At 38.1% G+C, this 22,444-nt stretch overlaps 7 protein-coding genes across 12 annotated transcripts; 6 read left to right on the top strand and 1 right to left on the bottom strand.

Annotated features, from left to right (window-relative positions):
* Positions 1-78: 78 nt before the first annotated feature.
* On the top strand, positions 79-2,314 carry LOC104761972 (inositol 3-kinase). The gene is made up of 2 exons (XM_010485174.3): positions 79-1,309; positions 1,961-2,314. The coding sequence occupies exons 1-2, from the start codon at positions 428-430 to the stop codon at positions 2,126-2,128; spliced, it is 1,050 nt and encodes a 349-aa protein (XP_010483476.1). The 5' UTR covers positions 79-427; the 3' UTR covers positions 2,129-2,314.
* A 137-nt stretch (positions 2,315-2,451) lies between these two features.
* On the top strand, positions 2,452-6,085 carry LOC104761971 (SMR domain-containing protein At5g58720). 4 transcript variants are annotated; one of them, XR_015588395.1, is made up of 12 exons: positions 2,452-3,557; positions 3,686-3,711; positions 3,834-3,920; positions 4,010-4,077; positions 4,391-4,617; positions 4,698-4,781; positions 4,871-4,947; positions 5,023-5,079; positions 5,163-5,230; positions 5,316-5,422; positions 5,544-5,614; positions 5,760-6,085. XR_015588395.1 is itself a non-coding variant. In XM_010485173.2 (11 exons), exons 1-11 carry the CDS (start codon positions 2,921-2,923, stop codon positions 5,883-5,885), a joined length of 1,551 nt encoding a protein of 516 aa, XP_010483475.1. In that variant the 5' UTR covers positions 2,452-2,920; the 3' UTR covers positions 5,886-6,085. The 4 variants fall into 4 exon arrangements, 1 of the variants encoding a protein (XP_010483475.1); XR_015588394.1 differs by having other exon boundaries at positions 4,698-4,947; XR_015588396.1 differs by lacking the exon at positions 4,698-4,781 and having other exon boundaries at positions 4,391-4,630.
* A 42-nt stretch (positions 6,086-6,127) lies between these two features.
* On the bottom strand, positions 6,128-8,319 carry LOC104761970 (peptidyl-prolyl cis-trans isomerase CYP20-1). The gene is made up of 6 exons (XM_010485171.2): positions 7,863-8,319; positions 7,225-7,303; positions 7,052-7,123; positions 6,753-6,935; positions 6,582-6,657; positions 6,128-6,388 (listed from the first exon to the last, which is right to left on the bottom strand). Exons 1-6 carry the CDS (start codon positions 7,926-7,928, stop codon positions 6,250-6,252), a joined length of 615 nt encoding a protein of 204 aa, XP_010483473.1. The 5' UTR covers positions 7,929-8,319; the 3' UTR covers positions 6,128-6,249.
* A 1,173-nt stretch (positions 8,320-9,492) lies between these two features.
* LOC104761969 (phosphoinositide phospholipase C 4) lies at positions 9,493-13,285 on the top strand. 3 transcript variants are annotated; one of them, XM_087498058.1, is made up of 10 exons: positions 9,493-9,584; positions 9,906-10,460; positions 11,046-11,239; positions 11,343-11,478; positions 11,577-11,816; positions 11,913-12,151; positions 12,250-12,367; positions 12,452-12,604; positions 12,686-12,772; positions 12,855-13,285. In XM_087498058.1, exons 2-10 carry the CDS (start codon positions 10,125-10,127, stop codon positions 13,146-13,148), a joined length of 1,797 nt encoding a protein of 598 aa, XP_087354184.1. In that variant the 5' UTR covers positions 9,493-9,584; positions 9,906-10,124; the 3' UTR covers positions 13,149-13,285. The 3 variants fall into 3 exon arrangements, with proteins under 3 accessions (XP_087354184.1, XP_087354183.1, XP_010483471.1); XM_087498057.1 differs by having other exon boundaries at positions 9,568-9,754; XM_010485169.3 differs by lacking the exon at positions 9,493-9,584 and having other exon boundaries at positions 9,780-10,460.
* A 423-nt stretch (positions 13,286-13,708) lies between these two features.
* Positions 13,709-16,917, top strand: LOC104761968 (phosphoinositide phospholipase C 5). Its single transcript, XM_087498059.1, has 8 exons — positions 13,709-14,649; positions 14,733-14,929; positions 15,018-15,153; positions 15,256-15,462; positions 15,547-15,773; positions 15,861-15,978; positions 16,064-16,303; positions 16,420-16,917. Exons 1-8 carry the CDS (start codon positions 14,323-14,325, stop codon positions 16,711-16,713), a joined length of 1,746 nt encoding a protein of 581 aa, XP_087354185.1. The 5' UTR covers positions 13,709-14,322; the 3' UTR covers positions 16,714-16,917.
* Positions 16,918-17,042: 125 nt separating this feature from the next.
* On the top strand, positions 17,043-18,473 carry LOC104761967 (U-box domain-containing protein 3-like). Its single transcript, XM_010485167.2, has one exon. The coding sequence runs from the start codon at positions 17,227-17,229 to the stop codon at positions 18,277-18,279; it is 1,053 nt and encodes a 350-aa protein (XP_010483469.2). The 5' UTR covers positions 17,043-17,226; the 3' UTR covers positions 18,280-18,473.
* Positions 18,474-19,006: 533 nt separating this feature from the next.
* On the top strand, positions 19,007-21,598 carry LOC104761966 (phosphoinositide phospholipase C 1). Its single transcript, XM_010485165.3, has 8 exons — positions 19,007-19,516; positions 19,597-19,793; positions 19,888-20,023; positions 20,131-20,307; positions 20,381-20,707; positions 20,798-20,953; positions 21,052-21,138; positions 21,233-21,598. Exons 1-8 carry the CDS (start codon positions 19,208-19,210, stop codon positions 21,530-21,532), a joined length of 1,689 nt encoding a protein of 562 aa, XP_010483467.1. The 5' UTR covers positions 19,007-19,207; the 3' UTR covers positions 21,533-21,598.
* Positions 21,599-22,444: the final 846 nt, after the last annotated feature.

Below are 22,444 nucleotides of genomic sequence, written 5' to 3'. Positions count from 1 at the left end.
TCGAATATTGTGTTGAATTAAAAAGAAGTCTATAGGTGGAGGAAGGAATATAAGGAATTTGGAACAAAATAAATTGGAGATTTTTTCTTCATCTTTCTCTATTTTAAATTGAGACAGACCGATTATTGAAATTCGATTATTTTAAATAATGAAAATTAAACAAGAGTAAAGAAGAGAGCTTTATTAGGCGCGCGTCATCTTCATGGCGACACATATCATAAGACAGACAAGAGGGAACGAATCTCAAGACGTTACGTATTGTATTAGCCATTAGTTTTGTCTCTTCCCGTTGCTCTCGTAGACTCCTTCGTCTTTTGTGATTCCATGATTCTTCTTCTTCTTCTTCTTCTTCTTCTTCTTCTTATTTCGGTACATACTTAAAAAAAAAGCTTCATCTTCTCGATGATCCTCTGCGCAAGCCTCCATCATGACGCTAAATCCTCCTCCTCCGTCGCAGCAAACAACGCCTCACTCGCCGCCGAATCGCCGCGTTCTCATTGTCGGAAATTACTGCCACGACGTTCTGATCCAGAACGGATCAGTCGTAGCTGAAACACTAGGCGGCGCCGCCTCTTTTATCTCTAACGTCTTAGATTCTTCATCCGTCTCCTGCGAATTGGTCTCCAAAGTCGGACGCGACTTCAGATACGAGGTCACTCACTCCCCGATCGTGGTCCTGGAGAAGGGGACAACAGTTTTCGAAGCTTATTTCGATCTGGGCATCGATGTGATCGGTCACGCTGATCGGGTATTGAAACGGGTCTCTGCATGTGATCCGATTCTTCCATCGGATATACCCGATTCGAGATTCGATTTCGGGATGGCTGTTGGAGTCGGCGGCGAGATTTTGCCGGAGACGCTTGAGAAAATGGTGGAGATCTGCGACGTTGTGGCTGTTGATATCCAAGCTCTGATTAGGGTTTTTGATCCTGTTGATGGATCCGTGAAGCTTGTAGATTTGAGAGAAAGTGGATTCTTTCACATCTTGCATCGGATTGGATACTTGAAAGCTTCATCAGACGAAGCTCTTTTCATGGATGTTGAACAGATGAAGCATATGTGTTGTGTTGTGGTGACTAATGGTGAAAAAGGTTGTAGGATTTATCATAAGGATGATGAAACGATGGTTCCTCCATTTGTAGCGAAGCAGGTGGATCCTACCGGCGCTGGTGACAGTTACCTAGGAGGTTTAGTGGTTGGGCTTGTAGAAGGTTTGGCTGTTCCTGATGCTGCATTGTTAGGGAATTTCTTTGGTTCCATCACTGTTGAACATATTGGTCAGCCTAAATTCGATTTGATGATGCTTCAGGTTTGATTTTGTTTTTTTCTTTCTTTCTAGTTTCTTGAATTGCATGCTGTGAGAGATGATCCATATGAACAGGGGGACGAACTTAGAGTCGATGATAGTTATGTATATTAGGCCTTAAATGTCTATTCTTGTTTATAGAAGTGATTAGACTGATTAGTGATACTCTAAACGGGTTATTATACATCATAGTCCTAGTAGTAAGAACCAGGACAGATTCTTTGTGAGTGTTTAGTTTCTCCTAATTGCAGTTGCATCTTGCAGACCAAACCTAGAGCCGGTGAATTAGAAGCTGCAAGAGAGACTTTTGTTGTTTTAGTTCATAGTTAACATACCAGCAATTGCGTTCAAACATAGGGTAGATTCAGAAAAAGTGGTGGTTAAGCATTAGCCGAAACCGGATGTGCGCTAAAGAATTCAAAAGAATGGGTTGCTTAATGTATCAATTAGTGCTTGTTATATTCTATATGTTGAGGTGATGGCTGTATTCGATAGAAATTGTCAAATTGGGCCATTACTGAGTGCAAGTGAACATTCTGGAATTTAGGATATAGATTTTGTGTTTGTGTCTGCAAGGATTCATCCTTTTCATCGGTTAGGTTATAGTCACCTTTTCCACTCATTGGCTAAGTGGTTTCTTTCTTTTTGATGCAGAGAGTGAAGGAAGAGGTACAGAGAAGGAAGAAGCAACGTAACCTCTCAATTAGCCATAAGAATGATCAAGAAGAGTTCCATGCGCGTCTAACTCCAGCTCGGTTTTCGTGTGTAGACTCTCCAGTTCAAACAGAGTTATTAGTCAATGGTCTCTCTTGTGACAGGTGATGATGATGATGATCAGTGCCTGTGAATACGAATCTTGAATTTATCTTTTGTTCTACTAACAAAGCTCTTCTGAGTTGTGTGTAAGCAAGCTTCTCTACACGTTTATAAATTTTGGAAATCTATTTAGTGTATAAAACGCGTTGACCAGCGTCTTCAAACGCTCTTTGTGGTCGCGCCATCGCACAAGTTTTCTTCTTTGGCAGAGCAACTCATGCGTCTCAAACTTGAAATAAAAAATGTCAAATTGAGAAAAGAAAAAACAAGTTTCGATGAGATGATTTAAATAGGAAAGTTACAATTTATATCTGTGATATGGCGCATAAATTCATGTCAATATCTGTTATCAAAGTTCAAAAAAAATAAACGTGAAGCGAAGTTAAATAAGATACAAACAACATTGGAAATCTAATTTTCACGGTTGAACCGTAAAAAGGAACCGGTTCAACATGTAAAAGCAGGAGGGAACCTGTCGGCGTATGCTTCGTGGGCGTAAATTACGCGCGTGGATTCAAACTATTGTCACAATCAGGCGCGTGGATTGACGTGGCAATTCCGATTCCCAATCAAATCTGGACGACGATCAACAAAAAAAAAAAAAAAAAAAAACAATTCCTGTATTATTTGAGCATATCTTCCCCCAAAAATCGACTTTTCAGATTCCTGATTTCCTTTATCTCTTCCCTCTCTCTCCGACGCTTCCCGTCGGTTATCAGGGGGTTTCAGTTTGTTCTTTCAGATCGGAGAAGTTTACACGGCGTTGACTTGACTTGATCTGTAACCGTTCGAATAATAATGAAGCAGAAGAGCCAGCATAAGAGGAAGAAGAAGAGATCCTCCGCCGCGAAATCTTCCGGTGATGGAGGAGGAGGAACGGCATCTGACGGGAACAAAAAAGACGTGGAGGAAGAGAGGAAGGACGACGGTGAAGGTACCAAGGAGATAGAAAAAGTTGAAAAAAAAATTATCGAATCGTTAATGGAAGCTTTTTGCTCGGTTTCAATGGAGGAAGCGACGGCTGCTTATAAAGAAGCAGGCGGAGATCTGAACAAAGCCGCTGATATTTTATCGGATCTGGTGGATAGCAGTGATGATCCGTCGACGAGTTCCTCGGGTCAGGAGACGGCGTCTACCTCTGAGTATGGAGCGGGGTCAAGTTCTACCTGTAGCGAAGATTTGACGAGAGATAGATGGTTTAAAGGAAAGAAGCAGAGTAGAGTTATTGCTGCTACAGGTATGGTTTCTTCTGTGATTGCCAAGGATTACTTGAAACCTAACCCTGTGCGTAAAGAGCTTCCTGTGGTTGAACGGTCTAAAGAGCTCTGTGGTAACGGGAAAAAAGCTGCCGATAGAGAGAAAGCTGAACAGTTTCTTAATTCAATGCTTGGTGATGATTGTGAGCTTAGCATGGCTGTTGTTAGAGATGTTCTGTGTGAGTACTTCTTATTCTTAGTATATTACTTTCTCTTTGGCACAAGATACTAGTGGAATTGTCAAAATTGTTATGAGGAGAGACTTGTTTGTTCGATAAATTAAAAAGGAAGTTTCTCTTTTTTGCAGGTCAATGCGGCTATGATGTGGACATGGTAAGCAGATTGTCTTCAAAGTTACATGGGAGGTATTTGGTATATTGACAGGAAAGGCCCTGGCTATATGCTGATACTTGCCCGAACGTTTATTGTAAAGCTTAATTTTGTTTTCTTCTTAGGCTTTGAATGTCTTACTTGACATGTCTTCTTCATCAACTGATGATTCATTGAGTGCTAAATCTTTCGGCATTGGAGTCAGCGATAGTGTAAGTGATTGGTTCTCTTCACATATCTGTTTATTTTGTTTTCCTCTACACAATAGAATAGAGTGCAATCTCCTGACATTGTTTAACAGCTGGCAGAGACATCTTTTGATACTGATACTTCTGAAAGTGAACTTTTCTGGGGAGACTATAGTCGAAGGTACTGTCATTTGATCTTAGGCCTTCTTCTGGTTATTGCAATGCACTAGTTTTGGAATCAGCGGAGGTGGTTAGGTTAACACATTAATTACAAGATAACTAGCCCTCTGCAACTTTTTCTTGGTTTCATTATTTAATTAGTCCAAATGAAGGAACAACAAACGAACCATTTTACAGTGGAGTATTCAGTTCATGAACGCATGATATTTAAAATAGTCATGAGAAAGTCAAAATTGACGATGGAATTGCTTTAATTCAACTTTGTGGAAGAGGTTAAAACTAAACATATGGCCTGTTATCTTTTCTTATGGTAGGGATTACGCAAAAGTTCTCTCGAGTTCGGAAGATCCTTTTGCAACTAGCCAAGGAAATGATGAGCTTGGTCTTCCACAAAAAGTGTTGGAGTCTCTGTTCAACATCCGCCAGAGTCCTAAACACGAACCAAAGACAATGAGTTGGAGGAACGTGGCAAAGAAAATGCAGTCACTTGGTATCGATGCTTCTTCATCTAGTGGGGAAGAGGCCCGGCCTAATACGTTTGGTATATTACTATGGTATCTTGATTATAGTATTTGTGTACATGTCTGGAAATAGCAGGCTCATTTTGCCATGAGTTTGCAGGCTCCGAGCTTCTGATGTATGTTGTTTAACCCGATGAAACACTTGGCAATTTTTGCTTTGGTGTCATTGGCAAAAACATCTGAGGTCTCGACTGCTTGTTTATGTTGCAACTCTTGAATTAATCTTTCTTACTCATGAATTGCATTACTGGTCAATCAATACATGTGTTACAGTGAAGGATGACGGATATCATGAACTTAGAAAAGGCGCAACTGACCAGTGGAATGTTACAAAGTCCTACTATCAAAAAGTAAGTTTTACGTGCTTTCATATATATCTGGCTCTGGTGGACTCCTCAATTAATGCAGTTATCACTTGGTTGAAGGCTGCCGAAGCATATTCGAAAGGAGGGAGGGCTCATGCGGCTTACCTTTCTGATAAGGTGCATCTCACGGTCTATTATATATCATGCTATTGTAGCATTTTTTTGGAAGTATGACAAAAACTTGTGTGTTTTTTTTATAGGGGAGAGTGGCATCTAAATTAGCTCAACAGGCTGATGAGAGGGCAAGCCAAGATATATTTGTTGCGAGGTTAGCTGTTTTGAGGCATTATGGAAGTATGCTGACACGCTTTCACTTTTTGTTTTGGACTAAGCCATTGTTTATGACTATACAGAAACAAAGGTATAGAGAATGTGGTTACCATTGATCTGCATGGTCAGCATGTTAAACAAGCAATGAAACTACTGAAACTACATCTCTTGTTTGGATCATATGTCCCTTGTAAGCTCTCACAAAACTCAATTATAAGTCTTTTCTTCTTTAGTAGATCATCATCGCCTTGTATTGTCTTTCATAAAACCTAAGATAATTTCTTCCTCCTAACAATTGTGTAAACATCCAGCCATTCAGACACTGCGAGTGATCACAGGATGTGGGTCTTCTGGGTTTGGGAAGTCTAAGGTGAAACAATCGGTATGCTTCTTCGACTCTCTTTTTCATTTAAACTCTAGAACCAATATACATAAATGTTATGGAAACTTGGTTGATTGTGTGCACGAAAACAAGAGTGTAGAATGGTAGTCATTGTATATGGTTATTTATGGTCATGGATGATCAGGTGGTAAAGCTGCTAGAAAGAGAAGGAGTTAGGTATTGTGAAGAGAACAGAGGGACATTGCTGATTAAGCTTGACGGGTGTAGTAGGGAGTTCAGTTTCTTAGACACAGAGAGCGACTCTGAATAAGTGAAGACGAAATCTGAAGTCAGGCTTTTAGCCTTAGAGATCTATTTATGTCTATTTGTCTATATCTGTTATGTGTTATCTGATACTAGCTTTGTTTGTTTCAAAAATTCGCTTCCTTAATTCTCCTTTCCGGATTTCACGTTATCTAAGTTAGGAAAACACTTTGTCTGACACAGACAGAAATGTATATTTTTCGTAAACTCTTCTTTGGTCTAATTAGGGGTTTGCAACTTTGCATAATATAATTAGAAGTTGCTTAGAATTCATTCATAAGTAACTAAGAGAGTTGTTTTTAAACAAAAGTCATCAAGCACTAAAAGCTCACACATAAAATGGAAAATTAAACGATTTACGAGAGTTCGAGTTACAGAGGAAGCTCACCACTGTCTACAATCACAACTTTACTCTTGGGAGTTCCGCTCTGATTTCCTTCAGCTTCAACTTTGTACACCACATCCATTCCCGTCACTACCTTCCCGAACACTACATGCCTCCCGTCCAACCTGTATAAAGTCCCGAGCTTTATTTATCAGAAGACAGAAACCACATATCGAGAATTCTATTCCGAAATTGAAAATTTAAGCTGAAGTACCAACATGTGCTACCACTAATAGTCAAAAAAATTTTAAATAAAAGAACTGAAAGATCAAAAAAGGTAGCTTTATGTGTTTAAAATTCGGCTGAGTCTGTACTCACCAGCTGGTTGTGACAGTTGTGATGAAAAACTGTGATCCGTTGGTGTCTTGGCCAGCGTTTGCCATTGATAGGAACCCTGTGAAAAAGGAAAACAATTGATCAGGTTAAAACCTCACACAGGGAAAGAGTCGAGATGAAAACGTATAGACAGGATACTGAAGAAGTCCTCACCTGGACCAGTATGCTTTAGTTTGAAGTTCTCATCAGCAAACGTCTCACCATAGATAGATTCTCCTCCCATTCCATTTCCATGAGTAAAGTCACCTCCTTGAAGCATAAAGCTTGGTATGATCCTATGGAATGAACTCCCCTTGTAATGGAGAGCCTTTCCTTTCTTACCTATTCCTTTCTCCCCTGTAAGTAAAACAGTTACTGTAAGCATTCATATCATATCAAAGTAGATAAGCTTATTAAACTACTTCTACTAGACTGAGACAAGACGAGAATGAGCAATATTTTGAGTTTCTTACCCGTGCATAGAGCTCGGAAATTCTCTACAGTTTTGGGAACTGTCTTGCCAAATAGACCCATGACAATACGACCTGGAACAAAAAAATCGTCAACTGGTTTGAGATGTCTTCAGGGGACATATAGCGCGAGAACTAATAGCACCAACATGGCATCATAAAAACGAACTCAGGACCTGCTGCTTTCCCATCAATTTCAACATCGAAATAAACCTTGTGTGTGATCTCCTTCAAGTTTTCCTTGGACTTTTTGGCCTGATACATGGAAGCAAACATCCAGAGATCAATATAAACACTAGCCAGTAGTAGCAGTTCCATAATACTTACATCATTCCAACACATTAGGCGCACTTCATGCACAAGTAGCTTTCTCAATACAATACCAATTCGATGATGTTAAATCTCTATAATCACATCTTAAGGACCAAACTCAGAATTTCGGAATAACCATATATGGTTGATCCACTTTACTGAATCTCTTACGTCTGGACCGTAATTGCAACCATAGAAACAAAAAAAATTGAAAACCAATCTCCTTCCGATTCACATCTCAAACACACACTACATACAAATCGCGATGAGAGAGTATAAAGGTTCATTCCCTGATCGTATGAATATGAGATGCTGATACGAACCTCAGAAAGGTGTCATAAAAATCAAACACAGAGATTCAAAAAAAAAAAAAAAATCAACCTTAAACAAAATTTGCCAGAGTCGCACTCAGTTTGATATAGATCGTGCAAAATCTAAGAACTCAATCAAAAAAACATTTGCTGCAAACTATGAGAAGGAAACACACACAAAAAAAGTGTACCTGAATAGCGCTTAGGGTACCGAGAAGAAGAAGACTCCATAGAAGTAGCGTCACTGAGCTCGCCATCTCGCACCGTGCTTTAGTGGTTTCTCCTGACGACTGACTCCTCTTCTATATTTCCCCACCAACACCACGTAGAATATCCAATTAAATATTGCCACGTGGCAGCCCACACACAATTGTACTTGGGCCCCGGATTCTTTGAGAACCGTAATGGACTGGGCTATTGAGTTTTTAGTTACAACCCATTAATCTATGATATCAACGGGAAAGACTTTTTTTATTGTTGCTGATTAGCAAATGATATAACTATACGAAAACAATTAAACTTGGTAACCCTAATGGGGAAGAGATGACTGAATCTGATAATGATGAAGTCTATTTTTTTTAATCAAAAGATACTAAGTCAAAAAAGACTGAAACACCAAGACCATCATAAGGATTTCACATTACTTATGTTCCAGCTAATAGTAATATTCTGCTGTTATAACTTTATAAGTCGTCGTTATAATAAACATTTAATAATGTCAGTTTCATTCAATTAAGCACGTTTCTGTTCACATTAACAATTTGACGATCAATAATATTTAAACTATTGTCAACTTTTCCTGTCCCAGTCATCCACTATACACTTTTTTTTGGTAGATCAATTAATATACTTTTCAAAGATTAGTATTTTTTTTAACGACTAATATCGATCATTATCATATCATGTCTCTTTTAAGTGTGAGTTAGTAAAAAAGGAGAGATAACTTCATAACTTTATTAGGCCTAAAAGTGGATTTTGGAAAGACAATAGACCTGCATCTGCACCACCATTATAAACCAACACTTTTTTCTTCTTTTTCTTTTGTCGCCTTGTTATTTGACATATCTATTATCTCATCTGTTTTTTTTATCTATTGGCCGACATCTGAAATCTGTTATTTTTTTTCTTCTTAATAATGATATTTACCTCTCTTTTTTTTGTCTAATTTTACGTGAATATATATACATCATGTAAACAACAATAGAAATAATTCAACTAACAATTAAAACATCATGTAAATCAAAATACATATATATATGTATATATGTATACATATATATATGTATTATGTATTTATGTATATATGTATACATATATATATGTATTATGTATTTATGTATATATGTATACATATATATATGTATTATGTATTAATGTATATACATATACATATATATATGTATTATGTATTTATATATATATATACGTATTTATATAATTATTTATACTTTCTGGTCTTAAAAGTGGCAGGCATCGTGAATAAATATAGGATATACCATGATGGCATAACTTTATACATAACTTTATTGTTTGGCCTAGCAGTAGCACTCATCAGTTATATCAACAAAGACCAAGGTATAACACAGCGACTGACCGACATCGTATGTTGATAAAGAAATCATGATTCATGAACCTTTAAACTCTGGAGAGTGTAATCGTGCGGTTGATAGAATAGGTCATCATCATCATCCCTATACTTTTGAATCTTTTTGTATGGATAAGTGACATAAGTCACAAGTGCATTCGTGTTATCGTGTATGGTTACAAACTTACAATAGTAGACCCATAAATCTCGGACTTTACTGCAATGGACGTATACATACGTGTCGATAGCAGAAAAAACGAAGACAAAACATAACACAACAAATGCGTTAAGAGTAGAGATCTGCATTTCTCGATCTGCCCCCACCAATGTAGCCCAGTACCTTCTTTTTTTTTTTTTTTGTTATTGCTTTGCTATTTCAACATACGTATCTGAAAATTGTTTTTCAAAATTCGTGTTCACACTTCAATGATTTTTTTTTTTTTTTAATTATTATGGGGGAAAACAAATTAACACCTGGTGATATACGTTCACTAATAAGTACTATTTTTACTCCAATCCTTTTAATTAGTCATTATTTTTTTCCTCTGGATTTAGAATTAACAACGACGATTATAAATGTCTTTTGAGAAAAAAACAAGATTCGTCAGTAAACAAGTTTTTTGTTTTTGTTTTTTTGTTATGTGTTCAGGTATGAGCGAGCGTGTAAGAGAGGTTTGACGAGTTTTTTTTTTTTTTTTTTCTCTCTGAAATGTTTACGACATTAAAAATAACATTTAAAATGAGAGGAACGATCTGAGAGTATTTATAAGTTAAGATTCAGAGCAAAAAAAAGGTATCACCTTTTCAATATTCTTGGATCTGAACACGACGACGACGACGATACGTACACAAACAGAGAGAGAGAGAGATGGAGGGAAAAAAAGAGATGGGTAGTTACAAATTCTGTCTGATCTTCACCAGGAAGTTTAGGATGACGGAGGCTGGTCCTGTCGATGACGTCAGAGCTGTTTTCGAGAAATACGCGGAGGGCGAGGCTAATATGTCGCCGGAGCAGCTACAGAAGCTTATGGCGGAGGAAGGAGGAGAAGAACGATCGACGAGTCTGGAGGAAGCGGAGAGGATCGTTGACGAGGTGCTTCGTCGTAGACACCACATTGCAAAGTTCACCAGACGAAACCTGACGCTCGAAGATTTCAATTATTTTATGTTTTCAACTGATCTTAATCCTCCCATCGCCGATCAGGTTTCAACCTCTGGTCAAACTCTCTCTCTTTTTTTTTTTTTTTTTTTTTGTCATTTCCTGAGAAAATGGGAGAAACAAAGTATGGATTTTTCGGAATCTGGGATTGATTGTGATAAAGATTGACAAAGAAAGTTTTAGACTTCTGTTGATTTTACCGGAAAGTCACTGAACTTTTTTTTTTCTTTTTTTTTTTGTTGGGTTTTGTTTCTCTCTCATAGCTATTTGACTCATTTTGCCATTTTCGGGCCTAACTTAGTTTTGATCATTCATATATAGCAAAAGCCCCTCTTTTGGTAGCTTCTTAGTGCTTATGAGTCATTTAAGGTGGTTCGTGTTCGTGTGGTGTGCTCTGCTGCTGAGCATCAGGAATCTGACTGTTTGATTCTTCACCTGTCTAAATTTAGAAGTTTCCATTTTGGATACTAAGTTTCTATTTTAGAAGTTGTTTACTGCTGGATGGCTTTTAGCTCCTCTCTAGCCTATAAGATTCAGGAATCAGCATAGAAATATTAATTCTTCAGTGATAAGTGGAGGGAGATGTGGCTGGTTTTATTAACCATTGTTGGCTAATGGCTATTATTTCAGGTCCATCACAACATGGATGCTCCTCTGTCACATTACTTTATATACACTGGCCACAATTCTTACTTAACTGGAAATCAGCTCAGTAGCAACTGCAGTGACCTTCCAATTGCAGATGCATTAAGACGAGGCGTGAGGGTTGTTGAGTTGGATCTTTGGCCACGTGGTACTGATGATGTCTGTGTTAAGCATGGAAGGTATGTATATATTCACTTCGGGTCTTGCTTTTGTGTGTGTTGGTTGGTTCTATGGGCTATTATAGTACTATTGTTTTGTTTCTCACTTTTATGGAAACTACAGGACCTTGACGAAGGAGGTGAAATTGGGAAAGTGTTTAGATTCCATTAAAGCTAATGCCTTTGCTACTTCAAAGTATCCTGTTATTATTACTCTAGAAGACCATCTCACGCCAAAACTTCAATTTAAAGTTGCCAAGGTTTTCTTTCTTTTCACCCTATATAGTCTTTAGACCTTAAAAGTTCATGATTCCATCCGTGTATATATGAACGCCGCATTGTATTTGCTCTTCCGCAGATGATAACTCAGACATTTGGAGAAATGTTGTATTACCATGATGCTGAAAGCTGTCAAGAATTTCCTTCACCAGAAGACTTGAAGGGAAAGATTCTTATATCAACAAAACCTCCAAAAGAGTACTTAGAAGCTAACGATGGGAAGGAGAAAGATAATGGAGAGAAAGGTAAGGACTCAGATGAAGATGTATGGGGCAAAGAGCCAGAAGATCTTATTTCTACGCAATCCGAACTTGAGAAGGTGTGCTTCAACTGTAATACTAATTGAAACAAAAACTCTAAGCATCAAGTGTTTTGTTTTAATAGTCCAATTCATACTGCTTTTGATTACTTTCAGGTTACAAGCAGTATAAATGATCTCAATCAAGATGATGAAGAAAGAGGCTCTTGTGAGTCTGATATGTCATGCCAATTACTAGCACCAGAATACAAGCGTCTTATTGCCATCCATGCAGGGAAGCCAAAAGGTGGCTTACGGATGGCTTTAAAAGTGGATCCAAATAAAATCAGGCGACTTAGTCTGAGTGAGCAATTACTGGAGAAAGCTGTAGCGGCATATGGTGCAGATGTTATCAGGTATATTAATATCACATGCTAAATAATCACTATATATGGCTAGTGCTTGCTTCTTGTATTTTTCAAGTTAATATTTTAGAACCCTCACAATTGAGCAGATTCACTCAGAAGAACTTTTTGAGGATATATCCGAAAGGCACAAGGTTTAACTCTTCAAACTATAAACCTCAGATCGGTTGGATGAGTGGAGCTCAAATGATTGCATTCAACATGCAGGTCTGTCTCAAATCCTCAGTCCCTGAATCATCATCTGAGTTTTACTGTGATGAAGCTAAATAATAACTGAATGCATATTTGTAGGGGTATGGCAGAGCATTATGGCTAATGGAAGGAATGTTTCGAGCAAATGGAGGGTGCGGTTATGTCAAGAAGCCAGATTTTCTTATGAATGTAGGTCCTAATGGACAAGGTTTTTATCCCAAAGACAACTCGTCTCCAAAGAAAACTTTAAAGGTTAGGCAATAGAGTTGAACATCCGTTGTTTCTATTCATTTATCCTTCCACACTTTCTTGCTTAACATTTAACAATCTCAGGTTAAAGTCTGTATGGGAGATGGATGGCTCCTAGACTTCAAAAAAACTCACTTTGATTCTTATTCTCCTCCAGATTTCTTCGTTAGAGTATGTGAACGCCAATCTTGATTTTTTCCATTGTCCCCTTATCTTGATCGAAATAGAAATTTAACTTGGTTTATTTATACAGGTGGGTATTGCTGGAGCACCTGTTGATGAGGTGATGGAGAAAACAAAAATAGAGTATGATACATGGACACCCATTTGGAATAAGGAGTTCACATTCCCGTTAGCAGTGCCTGAACTTGCTTTGCTCCGTGTTGAAGTCCATGAGCACGACAAAAATGAAAAAGATGATTTTGGAGGTCAAACTTGTTTACCAGTGTCCGAGTTAAGGCAAGGCATACGCGCTGTTCCACTTTTTAATCGAAAGGGAGTGAAATACAGCTCCACACGGCTTCTTATGCGCTTCGAGTTTGTCTGAGACGCCATCTTTGGTGCGTGTATCCATCTAGAATTATATTTTTTATTTGATATGTTGTATGTTTATTATGTGTCTGATGCTTCTTCATGGAGGAATAAAATTGATCTTTACATGAGAAAATATATTGATCTTCTGAAGTTCCTGTCCTTTATGGTTTCTTTTGTATATGTGACCAGTTTCTTGGTCCTGAGATGAAGTTTTGTTCTATAAGTACAAAAAAAAAATAACGCCTTATGCAAGTTATAGTAATATTAAGCATCTCTCATCTTATCTTAGAAACGTAACCTCTTTATTCCTTTTCTGGATTTTGGTATTGGATAGCTTAGAATAGTTGTTTATACGCATGTGGACTTATATCAAAGAAGCTTCATATCTTTCGCTAAACTATTAGTTATCTAAGCCTGTGTCTCTCTGTTTGCTGCACTAAACACGTGAAATTCTGAAGTAGAGTATATATTCTGGAATCTTTTGTTGGTATATGAATCTCTTTATGCTATAATCAATTGTTTTAGCATTGCTTTATATTTAACAATCTAAAGGTATATATTCTTAATCCATAGATTAAGACCACACCACCATATATGCTTACTAGTGAAGAAAGACAGATTCTTGATTCTATTTCATCGTTGGAGAGATTGGTAACTTACAGATGTTTTGAGATTCTTCAAAGACTTTATGAGCGTTTTAACAGTGACTTGAAAGACTTTGCATACCGTGAAATGTGGAAGGAAAGAAAGAAAATGAAAAAGTATTGAGAAACCCAATCGTTGAATCCTTGAAGCTTCCCTCAGCTACATCATTATGCTTCTGGAATTAGATGCCATAATAATTGTTTAAGCTGGTTTTTTTGGAAAGTGAGGTTTTTCAACATGAGTCTCTTGGCTGGGAATATATCGAAAAGGAAGAGGAAAGCTAAGAGCACTGAGCAAAAAGAGGCATACCACTGTATAATTATAATAAAGTATGGAAGAAAAAAGAACGATTTATATTTGATTTATGAGTATGAAGATCATGCCATATATGCAGGACTTGCTATTTAACTAAACTGCAGGAACTTTTTGAAGAGAATCCAGGAGCTGAAATATATAAATAGAGATTGGCTGGTGTGATTTTGAAGTATCTTGTCGCCTTTTCTTGAGCTGAGATTTTCATTTTGGGAATACAAAGACCTGGGATGAAGAAAGATATGGGGAGATACAAAATGGGTTTGTGTTTCAGTGACAAGCTTAGAATGAACAGAGGATCCCCACCCCCGGATGTAGTGACAGCGTTTGTAGAGTATACCGAGGGGAGGAACCACCTGACGGCAGAGCAGCTATGTCGGTTCTTGGTTGAGGTGCAAGGGGAGACTGAGGTGTCGATTTCAGATGCAGAGAAGATCATAGAAAGAATCACATGTGCAAGACATCATATTACTAAGTTTTTGAGGCATACGCTGAACCTTGATGATTTCTTCAGTTTCTTGTTGTCAGATGATATGAATCATCCAATTGATAGTAAGGTATTTTTCTGTCCTGACTACTGACGTCTTTCTTTTTCTTGCAACATGGAAATTTCAAATCTGTGAGCTTTTTGTTGATTCAGGTGCATCAAGACATGCAGTCTCCCTTGTCCCACTATTTCATTTACACAAGCCATAATTCGTATCTGACTGGGAATCAGATCAACAGTGAATGCAGTGATGTACCTCTCATTAAGGCATTAAAGAGAGGTGTTCGAGCTCTTGAACTTGATCTGTGGCCTAACTCTACTAAAGACGACATACTTGTTCTTCACGGCTGGTATGCTTTTGTGTTATGATTTATATTCCAAGATCTATAGGTCGAAATTTTGTCGAACAAAACAAAAGAGTATGTTTACTGCTTTTAGGGCATGGACACCTCCAGTGGATCTGATCAAATGCTTGAGATCTATTAAAGATCATGCCTTTTCTGCATCTGCATACCCTGTGATATTGACTTTGGAAGATCATTTGACCCCAGATCTTCAAGCCAAAGCAGCTGAGGTGCGTTCTTGATCTCACTGAGGAATCATTGCCGTATTTAGTTTCAGAAGTTCCTTGAAAATTTTGACAAAGTTTATACTTTCCTTTTATATATTGCTGCAGATGATGAAAGAGTTATTCAGGGATATGCTGTATTTTCCCGAGTCTGGCGGTTTAAAAGAGTTCCCTTCACCAGAAGATCTCAAGTATAGAGTTGTTGTATCTACAAAGCCTCCTAAACGGAACTGTGAAAAGGAGAAGGATTCTGAGTCAGATGTATCAGGAAAGGCGTCATCAGATGTTTCAATAGACCGAGTAGATGATGAGAAGGTACATATGCATTTCAAATATAGGAGTTTTGGTTTTCTCAGTGTCATCTTAAGTATCTCTCTTTGCGTGCAATGACTTGTGTAGACCGAGGAAGAAACAAGCGAGGCTAAAAATGAAGAGGTAGGATTTGATAAAGAATCAAGCAACTTGGATTTCGTCACCTACAGTCGCCTGATAGCTATTCCTTCTGGAAATGCTAAAAATGGATTGAAGGAAGCACTTACTATTGATAATGGTGGAGTTAGACGGCTGAGTTTGAGGGAGCAGAAGTTCAAGAAAGCCACTGAAATTTATGGAACTGAAGTCATGAAGTAAGTATAACCTGCTATCAAAAAGGAAACTAATTTTGAGCTAGTTACTTTGTTTCTTGCACTAAGCTCACTACAATCATAATCTAGATTCACACAGAAGAATCTATTGAGGATATATCCAAAGGCAACACGAGTAAATTCCTCCAACTACAGGCCTTACAACGGTTGGATGTACGGAGCTCAAATGGTTGCTTTCAACATGCAGGTTTGCAGTTTCTCTCAGGCCTTTTTAACCATCTGACCATTTAAAGTCTCAACACACTAACACATCTTGGGTCTCAAATTTTCAGGGATATGGAAGAGCTCTGTGGATGATGCATGGTATGTTCAGAGGGAATGGTGGATGCGGGTACGTGAAAAAACCGGAGTTTATGATGAACAATGGTCTCGGTGGAGAAGTGTTTGACCCGAAAGCGAAATTACCTGTAAAGACAACTCTGAAAGTGAAAGTATACATGGGAAAAGGATGGGACTCATGTTTCCAACGAACTTGTTTCAACACTTGGTCTTCTCCTAACTTCTACACAAGGGTAAGCAACCTGTAGTTGGTAATAAACCTAGTTAGTACATAGTTGACTCTTTATTATGGCTCTGTTTATTTTTTAATCTCTAATTCATGTGGATTGCACTGTATATGTGAAAGCAGGTGGGGATAACAGGAGTAAGAGCTGATAAGGTAATGAAGAAAACAAAAAAAGAAGACAACACTTGGGAGCCTTTCTGGAACGAGGAGTTTGAATTTCAGCTAACAGCACCCGAACTCGCCTTGCTCAGAATTGAAGTGCACGACTACAACATGCCAGAGAAAGATGATTTCTCAGGACAGACATGTTTGCCTGTGACAGAGCTGAGACAGGGGATACGTTCTGTTCCATTGTATGATCGCAAAGGCGAGAGACTAGTTTCAGTTACACTTCTCATGCGGTTTCAGTTCGTTTAAAAACAAAGCTTCCTTCCTTGTTATTATCATCCAGAGAGTTTGTACTTTTGTAGTTTAGGGGCTTCAACAAATCAATGATCAACTATAGATAGATATAAAAGCTTCTTCTACATTGCTCACAATTTTTAGTGTTGACTTTTCACTTAACCTTTTTAAAGTGTTTTTTTTTTTTGTATTTTTAATTAATACTTTCCTTTTCAGCCACCAAATCGGATTGAGAGCTAAAAGATAATGTGCTGAAAACTTTCTTTGTTATTCTGCATATGGAAAACGGACAAAATTGAAATTTGTATACACTGTTGTGTTGACTTAATGAATTGGTCTTTTTTGACAACAGACTTGTTTATTTGACTTATAGAATAACACTGAAACTTTAATCATCGTATTGGTGCAAATCATTATTATCCCAGGTTCTCTCTTTCTCTGCAACTGCATCCTCCTCTCACACATAAATAACAAACCCTGAGTCCACTTTTTTAATATGCACTACTGAGTCTCAGAATCTCGTAGCAAATGGAGAATCATCACAACAGCTGTTTCACCTACTTGGACGATTCCTCTGCTTTCAGCGATTGTAACAGCGACAGATCCGGAGAGTTTCAAACAACTTCATCCGAGAGCCAACGAAGACGACTCTTTCTCTCTTGCACCATTGACAACTCCTCCGACGATTTGATCAGATACCTAGTAACGCATCTCGAGTCATCATCAGCCTCTTCGATAGAAGAACAGAAGCAAGCTGCTATGGAGATTAGAATCTTATCAAAGAACAAAGCAGAGAACCGTATCAAACTCGCTAAAGCAGGTGCGATCGAACCGTTGGTTTCTCTCATCTCTTCTTCGGATCCTCAGCTTCAAGAGTACGGAGTCACTGCGGTTTTGAATCTCTCACTCTGCGACGAGAACAAAGAGATGATTGTTTCTTCCGGTGCAATTAAACCGCTCGTTAACGCATTGAGATTAGGAACACCGACGAGTAAAGAGAACGCTGCTTGTGCTCTGCTACGGTTATCTCAGTCGGAGGATAGCAACAAAACCGCCATCGGAAGATCCGGTGCGATTCCTCTGCTCGTGAACCTTCTAGAAACTGGCGGGTTCAGAGCCAAGAAAGACGCGTCGACGGCGTTGTACTCTTTGTGTTCGACGAAGGAGAACAAACTCAGAGCAGTGGAGTCTGGGGTTATGAAGCCGTTGGTCGAGTTGATGGCGGATTTTGAATCGGAGATGGTTGATAAATCAGCGTTTGTTATGAACCTGTTGATGTCGGAACCGGAATCTAAACCGGCGGTGGTGGAGGAAGGAGGTGTCCCGGTGCTTGTGGAGATTGTTGAAGCGGGAACGCAAAGACAGAAGGAGATGGCTGCGTCGATATTGTTGCAGCTCTGTGAGGAGAGTGTTGTGTATCGAACCATGGTGGCTCGTGAAGGTTCTGTTCCTCCGCTCGTGGCTTTATCTCAGAGTAGGAGTAGTTCGAGTCGTGTTAAGCTAAAGGCTGAGGCTTTGATTGAGCTTCTTCGGCAACCTAGACAACAACAACAACTACGAGAACAAGACTTTGAGAGATAAACACTTATTATTATATATCTGGGCTTTTAAATAATGGGCCTTTATATAACACATTTCGCATACCTTTTATGGGCCTTGAGCATTTTTTTCATTTAAATTTTGTAAAAATACAGAGAGTCATGCAAAATTTGGATACTTTTTCATCCTTAAATTGGCAGAAATAAATAACAAACATAAAAAATGTTTTGTGATTAGGTCGATGTCTTTTACATGAAAGTTCGGCGGAATTCAGATAATCCGGTAGAACTGCAACAACAACAAAAGCAATAGATTCTTCGACCAAAATAATCATTATGGAGAATAAAACAGCAAATGCAAGACCAAAAAAAAACAAAAAGAAAAAGAAAAGACAATAGAAATCACATGTTGAAACAGTGAGCTACGATCAACATCAAACATTTAATAGTTATTGACAAAAAAAAATTCAATAATATTGACAATAAATAGATTATCTGTGTTGACAATTACATTATGTGAGCCCAAAATAAAGTAGTAAAAAAAAACAACAATATGAGCTGTTTCACATAACAATGAAAATGATTAGCTAATCAAATGACAAAAGAAAACTCTTGATTTTTTCCTTACAGTGACACGCGTCCACCAGTTTCTCATCTAATTCGGTTATACACTTCACCACGTTTTTTTAATTCACGTTTGCGTCAACGGTTCTGCTCTTAGTCAACGGTTCTGTTTGGTTATTTAATACAAGCTTTAAATTCGGACAGCCGACACATCATTCCCATTTCTCATTTTTTACTATTTTTGTACTTGAAGAAAAAATTCATAGATACTAGATATTATAATGGTTCGTTGAGATATAAATTTGTTTCACAAACAACCACAACAACATATCATACCTCTCTCTGTTTCCTTTTCTCTCTCTCTCTCTCACTCTTGCTTATCTTTAACCAAAAGAAAAGAAAAGAAGATGAAGAAAGAGTCATTCAAAGTGTGTTTCTGTTGTGTAAGAAGCTTTAAGGTGAAATCAAGTGAGCCACCTGAAGAAATCAAGAACCTTTTCCATGAGTACTCCAAAGACGAAAGGATGTCTGCTGATGAGTTGCTCAGGTTCGTTATCCAAGTTCAAGGTGAGAAACACGCTGACATAAGCTACGTCAAGGATATATTCCACTTGCTCAAACATCACGGCGTTTTCCATCCTCGTGGACTTCATCTTGAAGGCTTCTACCGTTATCTCCTTAGTGATTTTAACTCTCCATTGCCTCCGACCCGCGAGGTACTAAATTTAGGATATAAGTAAGATCTGTTTACTTTGAGAGGTAGTTTTTGTTAATGGGATTCAATTTGGTTTTTCAGGTTTGGCAAGATATGAATCTGCCTTTGTCGCATTACTTTTTGTACACGGGACATAACTCTTACTTGACTGGGAATCAGCTGAACAGTGATAGCAGCATCGTTCCCATTGTGGAAGCTCTGAGAAAAGGAGTTCGTGTAATTGAGCTTGATTTATGGCCTAGCTCTTCTGGAAAAGAAGCTGAAGTTCGTCACGGCGGGTTTGAATCTTACCATTTTAAACCCTTCTTGGATTATCACTCAGTACTTTAGGTATTTTTCTTGATTTCTTTTTGTTTCTTCTAATGGTTTCAGAACCTTAACGAGTGTTGAAGATCTGCAGAAATGTCTTGATGCTGTTAAGGAGAACGCGTTTGTAGTGTCTGATTATCCTGTTGTGCTTACCTTAGAGGACCATTTGCCTCCAAATCTTCAGAAGAAAGTCGCTAAGGTTTTTTTTTTTTTTTTTTTTTTTTAGGTCGCTAAGGTTAGATTCTGATAAATTCATTGAATCTTGTTCAGAACAGTGAGTTTAATTGATGGTGAAAATGTTTGTAGATGGTGTGTAAGACATTTGGAGAATCATTGTTTCAATGTACTGACGAATATGTAGAGCGTTTCCCTTCACCAGAATCACTCAAGAAAAAGATTTTGATCTCAACAAAGCCACCTAAAGAGTATCTTCAGACCCAAGTCTCTCAAGGTTCAACAACTGATGTCTCCGTTAGAGCTAAAGTAAGAAACCAAAACAGAGTTAAAGTAATTGTTACTGTTTCTTGATGTTTTTAATAGTTTTGTGTTGTGCCAGAAAATTGCAGATGCAGAAGAACAGGTTCATGAAGATGATGAGGAGAGTGTAGCTGTCGAATACAGAGACTTAATCTCGATTCACGCTGGGAACCGCAAAGGAGGAATGAAGAACTGCTTGAATGGAGATCCTAAACGAGTCATACGGCTAAGCATGAGCGAGCAGTGGCTTGATACTCTGGCTAAAACCCGTGGACCCGATTTGGTAAAGTTTACGCAGCGGAATCTTCTGAGGATATTTCCCAAGACTACACGATTCGACTCATCAAACTATGATCCTATCATTGGATGGATTCATGGTGCTCAAATGGTTGCCTTCAATATGCAAGTAATAGTTTTAACACTATCCTCTCTACAATAATAAGCAGAGTCTTTCAATAGTAAACACCAACTATATACTTGTTTTGTGCAAATACAGAGTCAAGGGAGGTTTTTGTGGATGATGCAAGGGATGTTTAAAGCCAACGGTGGATGTGGCTATGTGAAAAAGCCTGATGTTTTGCTCACCAATGGTCCTGGAGGTGAAATATTTGACCCTTGTAGTCAAAATCTTCCAATCAAGACAACTCTGAAGGTCTTGTTTTTATTTTCTCAGTTTCTGTTTCCATACGTTTCTTGAAGAACAGGAAGACATCTTTAGCTTTTTGTATGTGGTGTATTGTATGAGTGTAGGTGAAGATCTACACTGGAGAAGGATGGAATATGGATTTTCCTCTACATCACTTTGATCGATACTCTCCTCCCGATTTCTACGCAAAGGCAAGTGTCCGATGCATATACAGAACATGGTTTAATAGGAGTCTTGTGTTTCACGTCAAATGACATGACTCACATTGAGTTGTTTGTCTTTCAGGTGGGCATCGCAGGGGTTCCTTTGGACACAGCAAGTTACAGAACAGAAGTAGATACAGATGAATGGTTTCCAATTTGGGACAAGGAGTTCGAATTCCCATTGCGTGTTCCTGAGTTAGCGCTTCTGTGTATTACAGTCAAAGACTACGACAGTAACACTAAGAACGATTTCGCTGGCCAGATATGTCTTCCGTTGTCTGAGGTCAGGCCTGGTGTTCGAGCCGTCCGGCTCCATGATCGTGCCGGAGAGGTCTACAAGCATGTGAGACTGCTCATGCGGTTTGTCCTGGAGCCTCTTTAGTCGCTTCGTGGATGATGTTCATTTATCACTCGTTTCAATAAGTGTCGGTACACATTTTCATACTAAGCCACACGATAATAAGATATGAAAGAAAAAGAAAAAAAAGAATTAACTACTACAAGCAAAATTATACAATATTTTTATGAAAAAATATTGTTTAATTTATTGTCCACTAACCACTAATGTCAATTTGCTTAATTATGGCAAATCACACTAACGCAAAATTTCATTACGGCAGAATTCACACTATGATACTAAAGCAAACCTGCTTCATAATAGCAATTATCACTAAAGCAAAATTGTTATATTATAATGCCACAACACAATTTTAAAATATTGGTCGTTGAAATATCACTATCAGAATAGTAGTAGATGGATCGTCGTCATTGTGGTGCAAATTCTCAAAGAGTGATTTTAATATTTTTAACAAACGATATAGATGTTGTGGATTGAATTTGCTCTCTACCGATCTTTTTGAAGGTAAATGCTATCCACAACATCTATACTTATTATTAAGTTCTCTGATATCATCAGGCTATCAGGTCCCGGGCAGCCATAAATGATTTGAGACTGGAAGACAAAAAATTAGGCTGACGACGTATATTATTATGTGGCCTTTTAATAAAAAAAGATGTAGCTTTCTTTGTTTGAGTCTAAATAGATAGACGGACTTCTTTTTGGGTAAATATATCTCATTAATGGACATTAACAGTAAAGTTTTAGAAAATTTGGGCATATGGTTGGGTCTGTGAACTTTTGTGATGTTCTTGTAGTAGGCTGCCGAAGTACGTAACCTGTGACTAAATAAGTAAAAGTTATGATGGTTCCGTTGCTTTATATATCATTTCATACTAGCTTAAGTATCCAAAAAAGGTTAATTTTTTCCTGCGATTTTATAGTTTTGCGTTTGGT

Source organism: Camelina sativa, chromosome 18 (assembly GCF_030686135.1).
Source record: "Camelina sativa cultivar CO46 ecotype springtype chromosome 18, ASM3068613v1".
Taxonomy (NCBI): Eukaryota; Viridiplantae; Streptophyta; class Magnoliopsida; order Brassicales; family Brassicaceae; genus Camelina; species Camelina sativa.
This window is presented reverse-complemented; position numbering and strand designations above follow the sequence as displayed.

Coding starts and splice junctions, on each gene's coding strand:
- LOC104761972 (XM_010485174.3), top strand. CDS start 428: ATGACGCTAAATCCTCCTCCTCCGTCGCAGCAAACAACGCCTCACTCG. Junction 1,310..1,960: donor TCGATTTGATGATGCTTCAG/GTTTGATTTTGT, acceptor TTTTTGATGCAG/AGAGTGAAGGAAGAGGTACA.
- LOC104761971 (XM_010485173.2), top strand. CDS start 2,921: ATGAAGCAGAAGAGCCAGCATAAGAGGAAGAAGAAGAGATCCTCCGCC. Junction 3,921..4,009: donor GCATTGGAGTCAGCGATAGT/GTAAGTGATTGG, acceptor ATTGTTTAACAG/CTGGCAGAGACATCTTTTGA. Junction 4,618..4,870: donor GGCCCGGCCTAATACGTTTG/GTATATTACTAT, acceptor CATGTGTTACAG/TGAAGGATGACGGATATCAT.
- LOC104761970 (XM_010485171.2), bottom strand. CDS start 7,928: ATGGCGAGCTCAGTGACGCTACTTCTATGGAGTCTTCTTCTTCTCGGT. Junction 6,936..7,051: donor TTTCCGAGCTCTATGCACGG/GTAAGAAACTCA, acceptor TTTTACTTACAG/GGGAGAAAGGAATAGGTAAG. Junction 6,389..6,581: donor ACAACTGTCACAACCAGCTG/GTGAGTACAGAC, acceptor GACTTTATACAG/GTTGGACGGGAGGCATGTAG.
- LOC104761969 (XM_087498058.1), top strand. CDS start 10,125: ATGGAGGGAAAAAAAGAGATGGGTAGTTACAAATTCTGTCTGATCTTC. Junction 10,461..11,045: donor ATCCTCCCATCGCCGATCAG/GTTTCAACCTCT, acceptor CTATTATTTCAG/GTCCATCACAACATGGATGC. Junction 11,479..11,576: donor TTCAATTTAAAGTTGCCAAG/GTTTTCTTTCTT, acceptor GCTCTTCCGCAG/ATGATAACTCAGACATTTGG.
- LOC104761968 (XM_087498059.1), top strand. CDS start 14,323: ATGAAGAAAGATATGGGGAGATACAAAATGGGTTTGTGTTTCAGTGAC. Junction 15,154..15,255: donor TTCAAGCCAAAGCAGCTGAG/GTGCGTTCTTGA, acceptor ATATTGCTGCAG/ATGATGAAAGAGTTATTCAG. Junction 15,774..15,860: donor TATGGAACTGAAGTCATGAA/GTAAGTATAACC, acceptor ATCATAATCTAG/ATTCACACAGAAGAATCTAT.
- LOC104761967 (XM_010485167.2), top strand. CDS start 17,227: ATGGAGAATCATCACAACAGCTGTTTCACCTACTTGGACGATTCCTCT.
- LOC104761966 (XM_010485165.3), top strand. CDS start 19,208: ATGAAGAAAGAGTCATTCAAAGTGTGTTTCTGTTGTGTAAGAAGCTTT. Junction 20,024..20,130: donor TTCAGAAGAAAGTCGCTAAG/GTTTTTTTTTTT, acceptor AAATGTTTGTAG/ATGGTGTGTAAGACATTTGG. Junction 20,708..20,797: donor TGGTTGCCTTCAATATGCAA/GTAATAGTTTTA, acceptor GTGCAAATACAG/AGTCAAGGGAGGTTTTTGTG.